Source organism: Lathamus discolor, chromosome 2, assembly GCF_037157495.1.
Source record: "Lathamus discolor isolate bLatDis1 chromosome 2, bLatDis1.hap1, whole genome shotgun sequence".
Classification (NCBI taxonomy): Eukaryota; Metazoa; Chordata; class Aves; order Psittaciformes; family Psittacidae; genus Lathamus; species Lathamus discolor.
The window spans coordinates 54,987,752-55,007,724 of NC_088885.1; the positions used below are offsets into that span (position 1 = coordinate 54,987,752).

Below are 19,973 nucleotides of genomic sequence, written 5' to 3' on the forward strand. Positions count from 1 at the left end.
AACAACCCCAGTTCACCCCATCGTGACTGCACCCTCTGTTCACTTCTGCACCAGCACTGCTGTGGATTTCAGTGAGCTCAGGAGGACTAAATCTAAACAGGGGTAACTTTTGCTGGCCCCCAGCTACAGGTGTTACCCTAACTTCTGGTCCCTCAGCTTTGCATTTTCCTCCTATCAGCCTCGTGATTTTGGCCTCCTAATTCCAGCAGATGTAAACCTTAGTTAGCTCCGTGCCTGTACAAATCTAAGGTCTAAAGAGCTTTATTTAAGTCTCTCATTGTGTAACTGTGCATCTATTCTTCTGCAAATGATGACGTGGAGTAGTCCAACAGAAGAAATCATTAATCAGACAAACATCCTTCCCCAGGCCCTCGCTTCTGTGTAGTGGGCATCCCATAGTGCTACCGAAAGCACATCACGCTAGCTCACTACCCAAAAAAAGGTTCCCTCATCAGTTCAGCTCAACACTTTTTTCGGTTCCCTCCCCATTTCCTTCTTAAGTCCTCTTCACAAATAGCTCCTTGGCTTTCTCGTGCACCCATATCCAATGTTCCCAGACTCTCTGCAGGTCCTTACATTGCCCTGGACATTAACTTCTAGCTAGCTACTTTAAGACAGCCTTCTTCATGTTACTCTTGTGGTCACTCTCTCTTGCTGATGCAGTCCAAACTGGGCACCTCTGTTATCCTGTAGCTGGACAGAATCCTGGGGACTGTAGACTAACCACTGCACGTGCCTGGATTAGAGACCTTGCTTTAGAGCGTGTTGCTGCGGAATCGGAGCTAACACCAAGCCTGGAGCGTGTGCTGTGGTGTGATGATTTGGAGTGCTGTGTGCTACTGAACCAAAGGTATGGAGCCTAGTAGGTGCATGGATTTCCCATGTTGGCTGGCTTTTTCCTTTGTCATTCTCACTATTAACAACCTTGGGGTCGGGGGGGAGAAGGAGGGTAAGAAAGAGATGATGCTGATGTTTAAAACTGTTTCCCTAAAGATGTCAGAAGCTCAGAAATCATCTAAAGTAGCCATCAAGAAAATGGAAGATGACTTACCTCCCCCTCCCACACTTGGCTCAGTCCAGGTCACTGCTCCAGGGAGTCAGGATCTCAACTCACTCCCTGTGCCTCCTCCAAAGCAAGCCTTCTCCAAGTTCTACCAGCAGCGTCAAGTCAATGAGCTAAAGAGGCTTTACAGACACATGCATCCTGAGCTCAGGAAGAACCTGGAAGAAGCTGTGACTGAGGACCTGGCAGAAATGCTTAATACTGAAGATCCTAACGCCCAGGCATCTGTGAACCTGGACAAAGTCCTTCCAGGAGAGGTTCAGTCCATGCGCTGGATTTTTGAGAACTGGGCACTTGATTCCATTGGGGACCACCAAGCCACAAAGAAGCTGACAGAAGAAGAGGTCATTCTCAGTGGGGATGTGAAAAATACTTCCCTAAAGTTTGAAAGCCAGGCAATCAATGGGGACAGCCTGTCAACATCAGCCAAGGAATCAGAAACAGACCTTGCCAGAGGAGATGTGCACACTGCCCGGTGGCTGTTTGAAACCCAGCCGCTAGATTCGTTAAACAAATTGTATTCAGATGAAACCGAAGTGCAGGAGGCAGTTCTCAAGGAGCCTGTCCAGGGAGGTGATGTGAAAGGTGCCAGACAGCTCTTCGAAGCACAGTCCTTAGATGCTATAGGACGCTGCTGCTCAGTGGAGGAGAAGAGCATCCTACAACTGAAGTCAGAAATCCAGGAGCTAAAAGGTGATGTTAAGAAGACTGTCAGGCTCTTCCAAACAGAGCCCCTCTGTGCCATCAGAGACAAAACTGGAAACATCCATGAAATCAAGTCTGTCTGCCGAGAGGAAATTCAAAGCAATGCAGTCAGAACTGCTCGCTGGCTGTTTGAGACCCAGCCCTTGGATACCATCAACAAGGACACTTCCAAAGTGCAAATAATCCGTGGGATTTCATTGGAAGAAATTGGAAGGCCAGATGTCAGTGGAGCAAGGTGGATATTTGAAACTCAGCCTCTGGATGCTATCAGAGAAATCACTGTTGAAGAGCAGGATTTCAAGGCTTCAACAGATTTTGTCACAGGGGCAGATGTCAGCAAGCAGCGACTGCTCTTTGAGACCCAGACTCTCGATTCTCTGAAAGGAGAAGCTTCCGAAAGCGTTGTAGCCAAAGAACAAGTCATTGGAGGTGATGTAAAATCTACACTCTGGCTATTCGAAACCCAGCCGATGGAAACCCTGAAAGACAATTTTGAAGTGGGACGTTTAAAGAAAGTAGAGCTTTCAGCTGAGGAGAAGGGAGACGTGAAGCAAAGAAAACACGTCTTTGAGACCTGTCCCCTTGGCAGCATCTCCAAGTCATTTGAGGAAGACATTCCAGCCACCAGCATGGAAGAGGTAGTGAAAGGGGACGTGAAGTCTTTCAAGACTCTGTTTGAGACTCTTCCCTTGGACAGCATTAAGCAGGCCGATGCTGAACCTGTCACGAAAGAAGAGGAGAAGATTCCAGCTGGCAACGTCAAAGCCAACCAAATCCTATTTGAGACAACACCTCTGTATGCCATCAAGGATAGCTTTGGCAATTTCCATGAAGTCACCTCTGTAAGCAGAGAGCAAATCATCAGTGGTGATGTCAAGAACTACAAATGGATGTTTGAAACCAAGCCCCTGGACCAATTTGATGAAAGCATCAAGAAAGTGGATATAATACGGGGAATCACAAAACAGGAGGTGATGTCTGGTGATGTCAGAACAGCCAAGTGGCTCTTTGAAACTCAGCCTATGGATGTCATTCATCACCAAGCCACGCAAGGTGAGGGGCATCCCTCGGTGAAGAGGGAGATCTCCCAGCGGGGGGATGTGAAGACCTGCAGGTGGCTTTTTGAGACCCAGCCCATCCACACTCTGTATGAGAAGGCTGAAAAGAAAAAGGAGGAGGATGGCAGTGTGCCCCAAGCTGATGTGAAGTCATACACATGGATGTTTGAGACTCAGCCCCTGGACTCCCTGAAAGGCCAAGAGGAGCAGTATTTACAAGTCAGTAAGGCATACAGTCAGGAGGAATTACAAGGAGTTGATGTCAAAACTGTCCGGCACCTATTTGAGACTGAACCCTTGGGCAGCATTGTTGCTGGTGAAGCTGATCGCAAAAAAACCATGCGGTACTGCAGTCGTGTGGAGATACAGTCTGGGGAAGTGTCCAGAGTGAAGGAGTTCTTTGAAGCTAAGCCCTTGGATACAGCCAAGAAACCAACATCCCCAAAGAATGATGGGACAATTGAAGCCGGATCTGTGCATAAGTTCACTTGGCTCTTTGAGAACTACCCCATGGACACCCTGAAGGACAGTACTGAGGGTATCCAGGAAATCCCTCCAGAGAAGGATATCAAGGCTGGAGGTAAAAGATTCGTATTTGAGACCTATTCCCTTGACCAAATCCATGATAAAGTGGATGAGACAGAGCTCCAGAAGATCCAGAAAGACACTATGAGCAAAGCTAATGTCAAGTCCTGCACGATGCTCTTTGAAAGCCAACCTTTATATGCTATCCAGGACAAAGAGGGAGGATACCATGAGGTCACCTCAGTACAGAAAGAAGAAATCATGAAAGGTGATTTGAAAGGAGCCCGATGGTTGTTTGAAACTAAGCCCTTGGACCAGATCAAGAAGGGGGAAGAGGTGTTTGTGATTAGGGCTGTCACCCAAGAGGACATCAAGAAAGGAGATGTCCAGGCTGCCCGGTGGAGGTTTGAGACAGAGCCCCTTGACTCCTTCTCAGGGGGAAAGAAGTCTGTGCCCAGAACAGTAGATGACGTGCAGAAGGGAGATGTTCAGTCCAACAAGCAGCTCTTTGAGTCGCAGCAAGTGGGCCAGAAGAAGTATGTGAGGATGGTCAGTGTCAGTGACGTTCAGCGGGGTGATGTGAGGACATCTACTTGGCTTTTTGAAAACCAGCCTGTGGATTCTCTGTATGGGGATGCGGAGAGAAGTTCATCTGTCAGCACAGTGCAGAGAGAGGACAACCAGAAAGGGGATGTAAAACGCTGCACCTGGTTGTTTGAAACCCAGCCAATGGACACCCTTAAAGACCCAGAGTTGGTGGTCAGCGCCGGGGCTCAAGAAGCTATCCCTCACGCAGATGTGAAAAGTACAACGTGGCTCTTCGAGAGCACACCTTTGGATCAATTTAGTGCTTCTGAAGGTATCATAGAAACAGAACTGAAAGAAAAGACCATGAAGGAGACTTTAGAAATGCTCTGCACTTGCCAGGCTATTCAGCATAATGGGATCCTCATTGAAGCCAATGATATGGAGAGCGTGAAGATGGTGAAGTATCAGCTCAGCAGCCCAGGCGCTCCAGAGATCCTGAAAGAGGAGACTGTGGGAGGCCATTTGCAAAGGATCATGCTGCAGCTCCTGCACAGAACCAATGTGGAAGCACAGAGTGTACTGGTGGAGGAGGACAGAGGAGGCAAGATCAAAGTTAGCCCATTGCAGCTACTGGACCAGAGTGAAGCTGTTAAAGGTGAAGAGGACTTGAGCGGAAACGTAGCTAAGGCTTTACAGGGTCTCCTCAGTCAAGATGCTTCCATCAAAAAGGGGATGGTGTTACAAGAGACAAAATCAGGATCAGTGAAGATGACTCTCTACTCCCTCCAGTTCCATTCTATCCAGCAGAAAGTTGTCAAGGGTGATGTGAAGTCAACAATAGGGAACCTGTTGGCTTCTTCTCAGGAGCAGAAAGCAACAGCAACCATTAAGCGGGAGGACAATGAGAAAGGAAATGTCCAGCTTTTTGCGAGCTGCATCGAGAAGGGAGATCTAGACTATCTGAGGAATCTCCAGCAGCAGTCAGAGATACAATCTCTCATCTCTTCCCAAGCAGAGGAGGGGGTAGATGAGAGTGTCCCATGGGTTGTGCAGGGGGCTAATATACGTATCTTACCAAATAAAGAACAAATAGAGAAAGTAATTGCAAAGGGTGAGCCAGGGGCTATGGAGGGAGCAAAAAAGGTATTCACATGTGAAAGCATGGGTAAAGAGGGTGCATTAGAGAGAGATGTTGTGGATGCAGGAGGTGTGACAGGCACCGCTGTGCAATGCCTTGGGAAGCCCCTGCCCACAGTGATGGGAAAAGAAGAAATTCTGTCGGGAGGGCTTAAAGTGACTACGAAGTCAATCCAAAGGCTTGCAGATGTCAGCAAGAAGGCAGAGAGAGAAGAAGCCACCGCTGCCAATCTGAAGGAACCCAAAGCTATGATGCAAGGCAAATTGCCAACCCAAGTCACAGCTCAAGGAGGAGAAGTGCCCGGGAAACAACAGAGTTTGGTGACAGGGGGAGCCAGCCAGATGCAGCCAGAAGAAAAGGCCCTTGGGTGTGATCTTCAGACTGCAATGCAGAGCCTGAGGATAGCAACAGCAGAAGCAAAAAACATTCAACACCACGTCCAGAGCAAGCTACAGAGGAACAAGGAGGAGGTCCACACGGCCTGCAGGCAGCAGGCAGCCAGCACACAGGGAACAGTGACCCTTCAATCAACGGTACGCCAACAAGACTCTGCATCCACCATTCAGGAGAGCACCAGCACTGCCACCAGGACCACCATCACTAGAGTCCAGGAGTCATCCAAGACTGACGCAAGTGTGTCTCAGAAGAGCATAGCATCACACAAAAAGGTCAGTGCTTCAAAGGAAGTACAGGGAGGACAACTATTGAGCCAGGAAATCCAAGTTGTGCCTAGCAGAGATTTTAGCATTAAGGATGGCCTTTATACTGCCACACCTGTGAAAACCTATATAAACCCTTTTGTTGAGTCTGATTACAAAGAGCAATCAGTGCAAGAAGAAAGAGATGTTATTATCAGAGGGGATGTACAGACAGCTATCAGAGCACTGCAAAGTGCCGCCACTGAACAGCGCCTGGTAGAAAAGGAGGATGTTGTCCCAGGTAATTTAAAAGCCACACTTCAGTCGCTGGAAAAGTCTAACGTTAATGTCTCCAAAGGGGATTTTAAAGCCGCTATGATATACAGAAATGCAGGGCAGTCCTATTCTGTGTGTAAAAAGAAAAATGAGACTCAAGTCATTAGTAACCAGACTGCTGTAGTGGCTTCAGGGTCACAGACTGATAATGACTTTCCTCCTCCTCCTCCCTCAGTTGCTGTGATGAAAGCAGAGCATTGCCCACCCTCAACCAAAGCAACAAGAGAAGGTGCCTTTCCATTACCAACCAGCAAAGATGAAGCCCCAGGATGTTCTGCACCACTTCAGACCCCTTCTCATGCCCTCCCTTCTCTGTCCTGCAAACCCACTGCTCAGAGTCCTGCAGAGAAGCCCAGGACTCCTCCAAAACCAGATACTGCTCCACCCGGGAAAAAACCTGTCCCTCCTCCAAAACCTGAGCACCTCTTACACGAGGCACATTCTGCCTCTCCAAGTAACTGCACAAGCAGATCAACCAAACTGAGCCCTCCACCCTTGCCTCCGAAGCCTGCGGGCCTGAGGGAGATCATCAAGCCGAAGCCTCCCCTCATGGAGCTGGGATTAAGCTGCATGGAAGTATGCGAACAATCAAACCATGTAGAGAGTCAGGCAAAAAACTGCACTTTGGAGACATCTGTGAACAAGTCTGTCACAGTTCAGGGTACGAGCCCTGAAAGAAAGCTGCCAAAAACCATTGCTAAAACCCCTCTTCAAATTGCAGAGGAAAGGTACAAGGCCAGCAAAGGAAAACAAGGAAAGGTGGAATCAGTCAGTGTTAAGACTTTAAAGCCAGTAAAAAATGGAGTAGCTAGCTCTGAAGTAGAGCAGGGCATGATGAGTGGGAAAGCAGCAGCTCTAAGATGTCCAGGTGAGGTGGTTCAGAGGCATACAGAGCTGTGCCAAGACAAGAATGGGTGCTTTTCAGGATCACATCCAAGCTGTCCTGGTGGAGCACAGCCAGTTAATGTGCCAGGACAGACTGAGCCAAGCGCCTCCCCTGTGGGTCACGCCACTTTTCCAAAGAGAGGGGTTGACATTGCACAAAATGCCTTGCCCAAGGTGGAAAGAGAAAGTGTGTCTAGTTCTTATGGATCATGGGATAGTCAGAGAGTTGTGCAGCAGGTGAGCGAGAGGAGGCAAACGTGTCATTCAATGTCCTTCCATCAGCAGACAATGAACTCCTTTGAGAAACAACAGCAGGAGAATAATGAGCAATTTAAATGTCCTGATGGAGAGGCAGAGACACCCGCCCAGGAGAAGCCAGTGGTTGTTATGAGAGAGAAAAACAAGAGAGAAACAGAAGATGAGCGTCGGAAGAGACTGTCGGTACACAAAGAGGAGATCATGAAAGGCAATGTCAAGGAGGCTATGGAGATCTTTGAGAACCTCAGGAGACAGGAGCAGCTGCAAGAGATCTTGACTCGGGTGAAGGAGTTTGAGGAGGAGACAAGCAAAGTGGATGTGAAAGCTCTGAAAAGCTTCTTTGAGAAGGTCCCTGACTGGGTTGTTCGTCAGAAGGCCCATCAGGCCAAGCAACAGGACAGGGCTGATACACTGGCAAAGGAGGACACTGATGGTGTGTCCTCAGTGGATCTGGTTTTCGGGGACCTGGAACGAGCAAGTGCTGAGATTATCCACCTGAAGGAGCTGACACTTGCCCGGCTGCAGGACATCGAGGAGGCCATCAGAAAAGTTCTTTATTCTGTCTCTAGTCTCAAGTCTGAGTCAGACATCGCTGGGCTCTCAGGGCTGTTCAAGGAGTCTCTGGGGAACACCCAAAACTCCATGAGCAGCAGCAATATCCGTAAAATCAGTATTGTCTCAAGCAAAGCCAAGCAGGAGGGAGTCACAATGGGGACAGGGGAAGCAGCATCTGTGGAAGACGCAAAGGTGACAGAAAAGACTGAGGTAACCAAGACAGAGCTAGAGGTCCCTCGCTTAGTTCAATCTCGTGTCAGCTCTCCATCCTCACCTTCCTACATCACCATCGAGTCTGCTGCCAGGAAACCAGCAGAATCACCCAAGACAGCACGTTCCCCCTGGGATGTCCCTTCACCAGACTGTCCTGATGCTCCAGGAAAAAGGGAAGCTTTTTCTCAGAACAGCTTTAACTCCTTCAGCCAACCATCAGCAGAAGAAAAGAGTCCAGAGCCTGTCCAAAAAAGTGCTGGGCTGGCCTCAGTGAAAGAGCACACCCTTGGCAATGCCAACCACACAATGACTGAGAAAGAGAGGTCCCCTCTGGATACATCCAAAGGCAGCTGCCACTGTGGGATGAAAGGAGGCTTTTCAGACTACTCTTCCCTGAATGTCCCAAGCCCACAAAATCCACGGAGACAGAAAAGCATCCTGGAGCTGCAGACAGGGCCCGATGGGTCCAAGCTCTATGGAGCCACCCGGACTGTCATGGAGCAGTACGAGGAAATGGACCAGTTTGGAAACAAAATCATCACTTCATCCACCACAGTCACCAAGCAATCTGAGACCCAAACATCTTCTACGTGTGATGTAGTCTCTCATCCCCAGTATGAGGTATCTGCCTCACCCATGTTTCGGAGGTACTTGAAGAGCCCAGGCGAAGACTTCCACACTAATGGCAGTTTTCCGGAGCCAGGAGTGGTCTTTGTCACCTTTGGCAACTCCAAACCAAAGAAATAAGAGATTCTGGAGAGTAGAAGAGAACTGTTTAAGACAAGAAAGAAAGTCCACTATAAAAATTGCCTCCTGGTTTATCCACATTACACACAGGGATTAATCTAAACTCTAAGGACTTCTCAGGATCATCGTCTTGGCATTCACATACAGACAGGACAAATGCAGTCTGCCTTGACACTGGAGGAAAACAGCCTTCACCTGGCCAAACCAACAGACTTGGTGCTGCACCATAACCCAGAGCCCTGACATTGTTAGAAGCACAAGGGAAAAATGCATCCATGCACACCTTTGGGTAGCTTCTTCCTCCTAGAGTGCTGGGGCCAGGGGATGGGGTGGGAGCAGTGTTATATCAGGCTTCTCTGAACTAATGAAGAAGAAAGGATAGATAGGATCAATCAAAGAACCAATCTGGTCACTGGCAAACGAACACCTTTATACCATCTTTTCCTAAGAAGGGCATCCTAAACACACATATATACACGTGCTCATATTGATGGGTGGGTTGGATAGGTTTTATCTTAGTTAAAAGGAAAAAAATGATGTTAAATTGCTGACATTTATTGGGGTTGGGGAAGGTATTTATTGGGGTTTTATTCAGTTCCTGGAAAATACCAGATGCTACTGAAAAAGCCAAGACCTACAAATATTATCAGTACTGTTCCCCCAAAGAAAGATGCTATGAAAGGTTACTTATTTGAGTCAGAATTGTTACTGCTTTCTTCTGTTTTTAGAATTGTAATTTATTATTCAAAATATACAAACCTCTTATTTTAGATTTTCCATGCTTTCCTACACGTTTACTGTTTAAATTCCTTTTGAGACTTTGTAAAGCAATTTTCTTTTTATTATGACTTTGTTTTGTACATTTTAAACTGAAGAATTTAGATAATTTGTGGTTTGGTTGTTGGGTTTTTTTTAACTTCTATTGCTGCATTCTGAAGGTAAACATTACCTCTGAAAACACCTTGGTCTGGTTGAGTTTCTTTTGTTGAATGCTTGTTTCCTTTCACAGTACCTAGAAATCATCCCTCAGTGAAGCAGTTGAATCACATATTGAGAGCACTTTAAATCACTGGAGGGATTTAGTCTACATCTTCTTTACAATGTGGGTGGATTATCAGCTCTGCAGCAAGCAGCGTTCGTATCCTTGTCTTAAAACTGAGTTGATTCCAGGGTGATATATACCACCCAAACCAGGACCCTGTGTAAGTGTGTGGAGACTGTGTAGTATGTATACACCAAGAAAGGTATGAGAACTTGCCTGTACCCACTTCTTCCACGTGGCATGCTGAGGTGTTGTGCCTCCATAAGCCTTTCAAGGAGGGGCCCAAGTCCCTAGCTAGGTTTTTACATACAGATATCAATTTGCATCATGCAACACATTGTTCAAGGTGTTGTAGACCAGATAGGAGTTCTGCTTCCTCCCCAAAAAACAAAGGTACACGTCCAGAACTCATTGGTTTGCCTCTAGGACCCCGTAAACTTGAAAATAAGATATGCCAAAAGAAGAGTAATAACACTGTTTTCAGTTCAAAGGAATATACCATAGGTTGAGGTAGAAGAGCAGATCACCATAAACTGAACGTATCTGGTTTCATTTAGACCTTCCAATGGTTTTACTAGGACCAATTGCAGAAACAAGGGAGAGCTAGTTAATCTGGAGCTCCTCTTCAAATTTTTTCCAATACTGTTTTCTTATCCTTGTTTGTTTCCCATCTTGGCTTGTTTCAGGGTGTCCATAACACATGCTTGTTTCATTTCTCTATATGGACAGCTGCAGGGCAGTTTTACTAAGCTGCAAAGAGGCAGCTTGTGCAATAAAAATTATTCCACAAGAACTCGACTAAACCCAAATATCAGGCACAGCCAGTGCTTAAAAATGCTGTTCTTATTGTTTGGGTTTGTGGTTTTACAGGATTTCTACATGTTTCAATGAGCCATTTATGAGGCTAAGACCGTTTGAGATATGCTTCTTTCATGGTTTTTCCGTCAGCCAGGAGCGGAAATACCATGGTGGGACAGATGCTGCACTATTTCAGCACCATACATGGCTCCCTGAAACACTGAAAGGTCTGGAGAAAAAAAAAACAAATACAAAGATTTGAAACTCAAATACAAGCTAAGGGATCAGCTCATACTCTCGGTGCTTCAGACCTTGCAATAATAAGCCAGTAAAGCACACACAAACTTTCAAATCCCTAATGAGTTATCATAGTTTTTCCTGTGATCTTTAGATACAAGACGTAACATTGTTCACCATCCTTTTCCCTAGTGGGTCTCTGCATTCATATACAGTCCTAGGTAGATGTTTTCAAGTGCAAACTGGCTGGAAGAATTACCTGGACCAATAGAGAGAGGACAGATGGCCTTGTCTTACTGTACTGCCTTGAGTGGCCAAAGGACAAATTCAGCTACAGATCTGGTTCTCTTGCATCAGTAGACATGAAATATGCCACATTTGAAGGGCCTACATCAAATAGTACCCTTGCCAGCTCCATTTCAGCCACTAGTCTCTCTGAGGATACTCAGTCTTAGGTCAGAAAGCTTTGTGTGATTTTGTGTGACCCCTGATACTATAAAGATTTTAATTCACCTAGAGAAAAAAAAGCAACAACTGATAAACTAAGGCAGCTGCAACTTTTAGCATAGCAATAATAAGCAGTGTGCTAGAAGAGCCTTCCAGGAACACTCTGCAACTGCTTTTCAGGGAAGTCTTTAGGCAACTTCCTTGCTACAGTGGCATTCAATTGCTGTTAATCATTTCGCTATCTTCCAAACCATTAGGAAGGCTTGTTCCTGGGGCTGATAAAAATACCTCTGAAGAGCAAGAGTATTTGCCATGCATCAGACAGTATGCACTTCGAATAAATCTCCTGACGAAAGAGACCTGCATCCCCTGTAATAGATTATCCCACTTTGGAAACACATTCCAGGAGTGCATACATTCATTCCTAGCTAAGTGTAGAAAGATCTTGCTTGTTTGTTAAACAGCTCTGCTTCCTTCCTTGGTCATGATTAAAGCAAAACATTTATCTTTTTAATACAACCAAGGCATGTCAACAGTTACTCTCTTCTCTGCCAAGACACACACTTTCATGCTGTAGGAGAACTCGTAGCTGTCAGAGGAAATGCCTGCCAGAGTACCTAGACGTAACCATGATCTGTACTGCCAGATACAGCAAAGTTGATCCATTGGCTGAGATTTATTATCACCAAGACTGGCACTGCTCCATCATCACAGATGATGCTACATTCATGCAGCTGCCTATCACCACTCACTGCTCCTTGCCAAATAGCCTGCTCGTTTCCTCCAGTGAAATGACGTTCATGCCGAAGGTGCAGAGCTTCAATTTCTCCTGGAGTAACCCATTAACACGGCATCACTTTCCATCTGGCTTCTGCTACCATTTTCCACTTGAAGAATCTATCTTATCTTTGCATGAAAGCAAGTTTCTGCTTCACTTTCACCAGCACTTCCCTCTCATTGGCATTAGCACAGTTGTGGAGTCAACATTGATGACATTAATCTTGCCTGCCTGACTTTGTCCAAATACATGGACTTGTTTTAAGATTTCCTAAACTGGACTTCTGCTGAATGTATGGGAAATGTAGACACCCATTACGTACATAGATACTTGCAGAACTACGGTCTCTTCTCTGTAGAGGACTGGGCTGGCAGATGCCTGCTGAGATCACTGCAGACTGAAGGAAAGACAGGAGGTTTGTTTGTATACTTCCCTCTAGAAAACAGGAAGCAAACAGAAGACATCAAACTCTTCTTCTTCAAAGTGTGGCCGTAGGAAAACAAAGATGACAACATTACTGGTATGTTCAGGCAAAATTAAGGTAATTTTAAAAATATGGTCCTTCAGGTGTCTGTTGCAAATAAAAATAGAGGGTTTTGTTCCATTGTCAACTCATCTCTTGAGATATATGAACACCTTTCATGTTTCATAAAGTCATAGAATCACAGGTTTACGTTGGAAGGGACCTTAAAGATCATAGAATCATAGAATAGTTAGGGTTGGAAAGGACCTCAAGATCATCTAGTTCCAACCCCCCTGCCATGGGTAGGGACACCTCACACTAAACCATCCCACCCAAGGTTTCATCCAACCTGGCCTTGAACACTGCCAGGGATGGAGCACTCACAACCTCCCTGGGCAACCCATTCCAGTGCCTCACCACCCTAACAGGAAAGAATTTCCTCCTTATATCCAATCTAAACTTCCCCTGTTTAAGTTTGAACCCGTTACCCCTTGTCCTGTCACTACAGTCCCTGACGAAGAGTCCCTCCCCAGCATCCCTATAGGCCCCCTTCAGATACTGGAAGGCTGCTATGAGGTCTCCATGCAGCCTTCTCTTCTCCAGGCTGAACAGCCCCAACTTCCTCAGCCTGTCTTCATATGGGAGGTGCTCCAGTCCCCTGATCATCCTCGTGGCCCTCCTCTGGACTTGTTCCAGCAGTTCCATGTCCTTTTTATGTTGAGGACACCAGAACTGCACACAATACTCCAGGTGAGGTCTCACAAGAGCAGAGTAGAGGGGCAGGATCACCTCCTCTGACCTGCTGGTCACGCTGCTTTTGATGCAGCCCAGGATACGGTTGGCTTTCTGGGCTGTGAGCGCACACTGAAGCCGGCTCATGTTCATTTTCTCATCGACCAGCACCCCCAAGTCCTTCTCTGCAGGGCCGCTCTGAATCTCTTCTCTGCCCAACCTGTAGCTGTGCCTGGGATTGCTTCGACCCAGGTGTAGGACCTTGCTCTTGTCATGGCTGAACTTCATAAGGTTGGCATCAGCCCAGTACTTCCAACTTGCCCTGCCATGGGCAGAGACACCTTCCACTAGACCAGGTTGCACAAAGCCTCATCCAGCCTGGCCTTGAACACTGCCAGGGACGGGACAGCCACAGCTTCTCTGAGCAATCTGTTTCCTCTGGTCAAAGCTAAAATCTGGCCATCAGCCCAATCCGCTTAAGAGCAGAAGGTAACCTTGCCTTTCCTTTTTACTGACAACACTGCAAACCTGTGTGAGTACATATTGACCAAGAAGTCAGAGGGATCAGAGAGCATCAATGAAACTCTATCAAAGCAGCTCTGGCAAATTACCCAAACAAAGGGTCAGAGATGCCCTCATGTGAGGGCATATCAGTACTCAGAGCACTGACCTGGCCAGTCACAGTTAGGTTAGGCTCAGCTGCACTGCTTCTGGAGTTTTGGACAGACTTGACTTGCAGAAGAACTCATGAGCTGAGCCTCTGCTTCACACCACAGTGAAAAGGAGTGCACAGAGATACCCACATTGTAATAGCATGTTCTGGATTATTTGACCATGCAGAAAACCTGGAGCTATTTCTGCAGCTAGGCTGATGTCCAAACTTCTTTCTTCTCTTTCTCTCTCCACTAACAAAATAGCTAGTATTGGCAATGCTTTCCAGAGAGATTCCCTGGGCTCTTCATATAAAGTTGTGTTTGAGGAATCAGGTCATGGCATAAAGTACAGCCACAGAGTAAACATAGTGTAGTAAACCACCAGGTTTATGGAGCTGTGGAAGCTTTAACAGTGAGAACTGCGGTCTTTTTAGGGTTCGCACTACATGGTCTGAGTGAGAAGCCTTGTGATATCAGTGATTCCAGGAGTTCCTAGCCAAGGTTTCTGAATCAGAGCCTCTGAACAATGCTTCTTATCTCACTCAAGGCTTTTAAATTATTCAACTGAGTGAATTGTTTGGTCTCAAGCAAATGAATAATTTATCTCACTGGGGGTCCAAGGGTGTCTTGTCTTTCTGTCCTGACTGAAAATTAATGCTGATCTGTCCAAGATGACGAGTAAATTGAGTCAGACAGGGATCTGAACTCTCACAACAGATCTGCAAAAGAACATCAACAAGAAAATCCAGCACAAGCGGAAGATCCGGCAAATTATCTTGCAGATGCATTTCCAGGTGGTCATGATCCAGAGTTATTTAACTTCTCTTTCTCCTTCTTCAGCCCATGTTGAAAGAAGTGTGTGCCTCGTGCCTGCAGCCTGTCTACTCCATGGAGCGTGTTGTCACTGACAAAGTCTCTGTGCACCGCTCATGTTTCTGCTGCCAGGTCTGCGGGAGGAAGCTGAGGTGAGTGGTAGGACCCAAGGGCATTTATTTTTAAGGGATGTCCAAGTAGTTTCCATCACAGTAGTCCAAGGGTAGTTCCAACTGGGCAGACTTCAGGCAATGAGGAAGGTCAGACAGTTTCCCTCATACAGTCTCCCTCTTTACCATAATGAGATGGAGACTGTAGGAGGGAAGTCATCCAAGACTTCTCACCTCAAGCTTGTAAACACCTGTAGGACAGGAATCTGCATGGTGGTGTAAGGATGAGCTGACAATACAAGAAATATTACAATTTGGGAATGCTGATATGGAATTTGTTGGAGGAGTCATTTGGGTGCTTCACATGTTTGTGGAGTCAGGTAGGTTGGAAGGTACCTCTGGAAGACTCCACCCAGCCTCCTGCAGGTCCAAGGAAGGCAAGTAGCTCAGGAACATGTCAAGGAGGCGTGTCAATGGCTCCAAGGATGGAGATTCCATAGCCTCTCAATTGCGGCACCTATTTCAAGATCTGACCACCAGTGCAAAGGTTTTTTCTTGTATTTCAGCACTGTCCACCATCCACTGTGTTGTGGTTTAAGCCCAACCAGAACCACGCAGCCGCTTGCTCACTGTTCCCCCTTCTGCCCTCTGCTCATGGGGAATGGGGAGGAGAACTGAAAGAATGTAACTCCCACAGGCTCAGATAAGAACAGTCCAGTGACTAAGGTATAACACAAACCCACTGCTGCTACTACTCCTGTTACTACTACTACTACTGATAATAATAAGTGAAATAACAAGGGGAGAGGATATAAAACTACAAGGGACAAGAAAACAATAAAACACAAGTGACACACAATAGAGTTGCTTGCCACCTGCTGACTGATACCCATCCCATCCTTAAGCAGCAGCTGGGGGCTCCTGGACAATTTCCCCTGGTTTATGTACCGGGCATGATGTGCTGTAGCATGGAATACCCCTTTGTCTAGTTTGGGTCAGGTGTCTTGTCTCTGCTTCCTCCTGGCTTCCTGTGCCCCCCCTCACTGGCCGAACATGAAACTGAAAAGTCCTTGATTGGGGTAAGCACTACTTAGCAACAGCTAAAACATCAGTGTGTTATCAGCACTGTTCTCAGACTAAAGCCAAAACACAGCACTGCACCAGCTACTAGGAAGGAGAAAAAGCACTGTTACAGCTGAAACCAGGACATACCTCCAAGAGCACTCTAGCCCTATGTTCTCTATAACCTCCCATAAAACAGACACAGCAATGAGTTCCTCCCTCTTAACTTTCTCTTTATGACACCTAGCCAACCCAGTTCTCAGCCTCTCCTCAGATGTCCTGACTGCCTCTGTGGCTCTTTGCTGGACTCCTTTCAGCATGTCAATTGTTTCTTTGCGTTGAAGAACCCCAAATGGGGCAAAGTTCTCCACAGGTGATCTTACAAGTGCCAAATGCAGAGAGATGGTCACTTCTCCTGACCAGCTGGCTGGGCTCTTGCTAATGCAGCCTAGGATGTAGCTGGCTTCCCTGGCACAAAGCATACTGCTGGATTAGTTTTGGTCACCAAGACAGCCTGGTCCTTTCCTGCAAGGCTGTTTGCCACCCGCTTTATCCCCAGGCTGTACAGACACTTTCTCCCATTATGCAGTTGTATCAAGGGAGCCCTGTGCAGTTTTACCCATATGTCTGTGCTGTGTATACATGGGGAAAGATGAAGTGCGGGTATGAAGCCTGGTCCATAAATGAGAAAGGGATTGCACATAACCTGGGCTACAGCTCCCAGAGGTATTGAAAGGAAATGTTTAATTTTTCACATGTTTTGGCTTTTGAAGGAGAAATCAAACATATCCTCAGAAAACCGACGCTGCCTTTGAAAGGTTTCATTCTTCAAACCCCCTCCTTTCCCCAGCAGTTTCCACTGGAAAACAGTTTTGCAGCACTACAGCTTCCCTCGCACACAGCCACTAACCGTTATGCCAATGTGTGTTTTCCAGCTTGCAAAACTATGCTGCCCTCCATGGGGTGTTTTACTGCCAAGTCCACTACAAGCAGATGGCTGGAGCCAAAAGCAGAAGTGAGATGGAAAGGCTGGAGCACCAGCTAGGAGACCATCAGATTCAGCGAGCGGCGATGGTAGGCAGAGGAACACAGCCCCAGGACTGGTACAACAGAGCCAAAAAGAAGACTGAAACAAGAGAGAAACCCACGTCTTTCAATGCACAGTGTGGCTTGCGGCTGGCTGAGCACAGGCAAGAGCTGAAAAGCAGGTCTGTCCTCTTGGGGAATAAGTTCAGAGTGGGCTGGCCACCTTCAGAAACAGCTTTGTTGGCTGCAGATGGAAAAGCGGGAATGGGAGCATGTTCCTGGAAAAAGCCTGCGCTAAGCCTGCAAACCCACCGGGCTGTGGGCAGCAGGGTAGGCAGGATGATGCTCAAGGGTCAGGAGGGAAAATCAGCAGCAGGGGCAGCAGCGGAGAAGGGAAGCTTCTTACCCGGTATCACCTATACCAAAGAAAGAGAGCAAGTGTGTTCCTGGCCCAAGACTGGAGAACAGAGAGATGGTGAAAAGAGTGGGGACAGGGACGTGCCTGAAGGGAAGCGAGGGGGCAAGGTGTCCCAGCGAGTAGCTGAGATCCAGCAGGGCAAACTCGAACTGAAGAGAGGACTTGCCTCTGTTTCCTCCCCTCTAGTCCTGGAGCCTGTGAAATCCCTGCCTCGTGGCTCCCTTCTTGCCCACCATACCACACGTCAAAGCACTAAACCCACCAATTGGAGGTACCTGGGGGACATAAGGGCCTTCATCCTCTCTGCTGCAGAGCTCCCAGTGAAGGAAAATGAGGTCTGTGGGTCTCTAAGCACACCCAATGAAGGAGGCACAATGTCTGCAATGGCAGATGACAAGCCTGAACTGACCATGGCCACCCCAGGAAAGAAGCATTCCCTTGGAGAGATAATGAACAACCTACAGCCCATCTGTGTGCCAGGAGTGCCCAAAACCAGAAACAACACAGAGGTAAAATGTGCAGTCGAAGGTGGTGATCAATCTGACAATGAAGCTGAAAAAGCCCATAGCCCCTCTGGTGTTTCAAGGACCCCTTACATATCTTCTGTCTCTCTGGAGCTAGGAGAGCTGAGTGGAACACCTGAGATCACTGAGCTTGTGGATGAGAAATCAAAAGCAAACACTGAGATCCCAGGAAAACAGATAGCAGTTGCGTCCGGCATAAGCCATTTTGCTGGAGTTGAGAGCAAAGGGGCAGAATCTGAGAAGACGAGAGAAGTAAAACCAATAAATACATCAGGGCTTCTGGAAGAGCCCAGTCCTGAGCATGCACCTCAGGAAAGCAAAGCAGAGAAGAGGGGAGTCTCTGGTTTGCCAGAAGGGACAGATGACCACAGTGTGCCCCAGGAAACAGAACCTCAGGTCACATGTGGCTCACTGATAACAAACCCTCCTGAGGATATTTTGAGACGCGATACAAAATCACCTGGCAATGATTTTCCAGTATCAGCAGACTGGAAAGGACCCTGTGCCACTTGGCCCTCACATGATGAAGTCAACAACTCCAAGTCAGAGGATCCCAGTGAAGTTCTCAGTGGAAACATTCACATTTCTGAGCAATCAGACAAGACTTCAGACTCTTACAAACTGAATACAACCTTGGACAAACCCAAAAGTCATTCAGTGGGTGAAGAGAAAGTGGATCTGAAACTCCCAGGGGAAAGCGCTGTGCATACGTCAAGGTCTGGTACTCAGAGCAAAGAGACCAGCAACAGTCAAGCCTGCAGGGAGATGCTGGGTAAAGGTTTCAAGCTTCAGAAAACCCCCTTCACTACGCTTTTTGGTTCTGAAAACAAAGGCAGCACTCCCCAAAACCAAACAACAACCCAAAGGAAACACATTAAGCCTCAGTCAGCCCTTGTCACTCTGTTTGGTTACTCCTCAGATAAGAAGCAAACCCAACAAGAAAAACCTGCAAGATCCTCAGAACAAACAGATACTGATGAGAGGCCAGGAAAGCCACAGAGCCTCCTCAGCCCCTCCAGCCAAGCAAAACAGAAGGCCTCCAAGAATGGTCAGGTGCCACAGCCAGGAAAGATAGAGGTCTTCCATAAACATATCCAGGAGAGCTGTGGAGGCTCCTTAGACTCTACTGAGGGCAAGGAGACCGACGTTCTACTGTCAGCTCCTTGCACAAGCATTTTATGTAATGAGAAACGTGAGAGAACTGAACTTGACATTCATGACCAACTGTCTTTAAACAGCCAGGTTCAGCAGGAATGGGACTGCTGTTGGCCTTCTCTCGTGCCAGCACAGGAGAATCAGAAAGAAGCTGCAGTAACCTCAGAAGGTGAAACAAACCCGCTACATCCTCCTGCAGAGCTTACTGCTACAGCTGATAACAGCAAAAATCCCATCAGGGAAGAGAATTATCATGATGCTGATGTACGAGAAATTCAGCACCTGTTGAGTTCGGATGTCCAGGACACAGTGATAGAGGATGGGATCTTTTTTCCACCAGGCAATTCAGAAAAGTTACACAAGGAAGCTGGGTTTCAATTACACAACGACGTTTTTCTGGAGGACAAAAATTTGTTCTTTCCTGGAAGACAAGATTTTTCCTGCGTAGCAAGTGAAATCCTAAATTCAGACTTGCGAAATTCAGAGGCAGAAACTCCACCTTGCTTTGACCCAAATCCTTCAGGATTATGCCAGGAAACCTCAGCAGAAACAAATGCCCCACTGGAGCTGTGGGACACCTCCAGTCCCCTGCTTCTTGCTGGACAGAGTGAGATTAATATTAGAGACCCAGAAGGGATCCAGAGCTGTGCACTGCTGCAGCAGCTGGATCTACAGTGCCAAGCTCCAAAGGCAGCAGAAGATACATTTGGATGGGTTCTCAGTGCTGAAGGCTCAACAAACAAGCATCTCTCTATGCAGGAAGATAATTTTCCCCTAATGCACATGTTGACCAATCATGCTTCTGAAACCTGTACTCAGGGTATCTTTGACCCTTTTGGTGTTGATTTAACCAAAATGATCCAGGAGGCTCCTAAAAAAATGAACAGAAACAAAAAAACATCAGGATTTGAAGATTATGAATGTCTCTCTTCTGAAGACCCAAATGTGTTAAGTGATGGCCTTTTAGACCAGGAGTTCTTTATATAGTTGGAAAAAAAGACTAAAAGAAACACCCACCCCTGCAGCACAAGTTAGCTGGTTTAGGACACAAATCGGTTCATGAAAC

The 19,973-nt window shown here is 46.9% G+C and overlaps 1 protein-coding gene across 2 annotated transcripts in view; it reads left to right on the forward strand.

Moving 5' to 3' along the window:
• The window catches only part of XIRP1 (xin actin binding repeat containing 1), a 33,787-nt gene extending 24,178 nt beyond the window's left edge, over positions 1 to 9,609 (forward strand). Inside the window, exons 1-2 of one of the 2 annotated variants that reach the window (XM_065666872.1) lie at positions 738 to 850; positions 994 to 9,609. In XM_065666872.1, coding sequence (XP_065522944.1) covers positions 994 to 8,649 — 7,656 coding nt within the window. In that variant the 5' untranslated portion in view covers positions 738 to 850 and the 3' untranslated portion in view covers positions 8,650 to 9,609. Of the gene's footprint in view, positions 1 to 737; positions 851 to 993 lie in introns of those variants that run through there. The other variant, XM_065666871.1, reaches the window with a different exon arrangement.
• Positions 9,610 to 19,973: the final 10,364 nt, after the last annotated feature.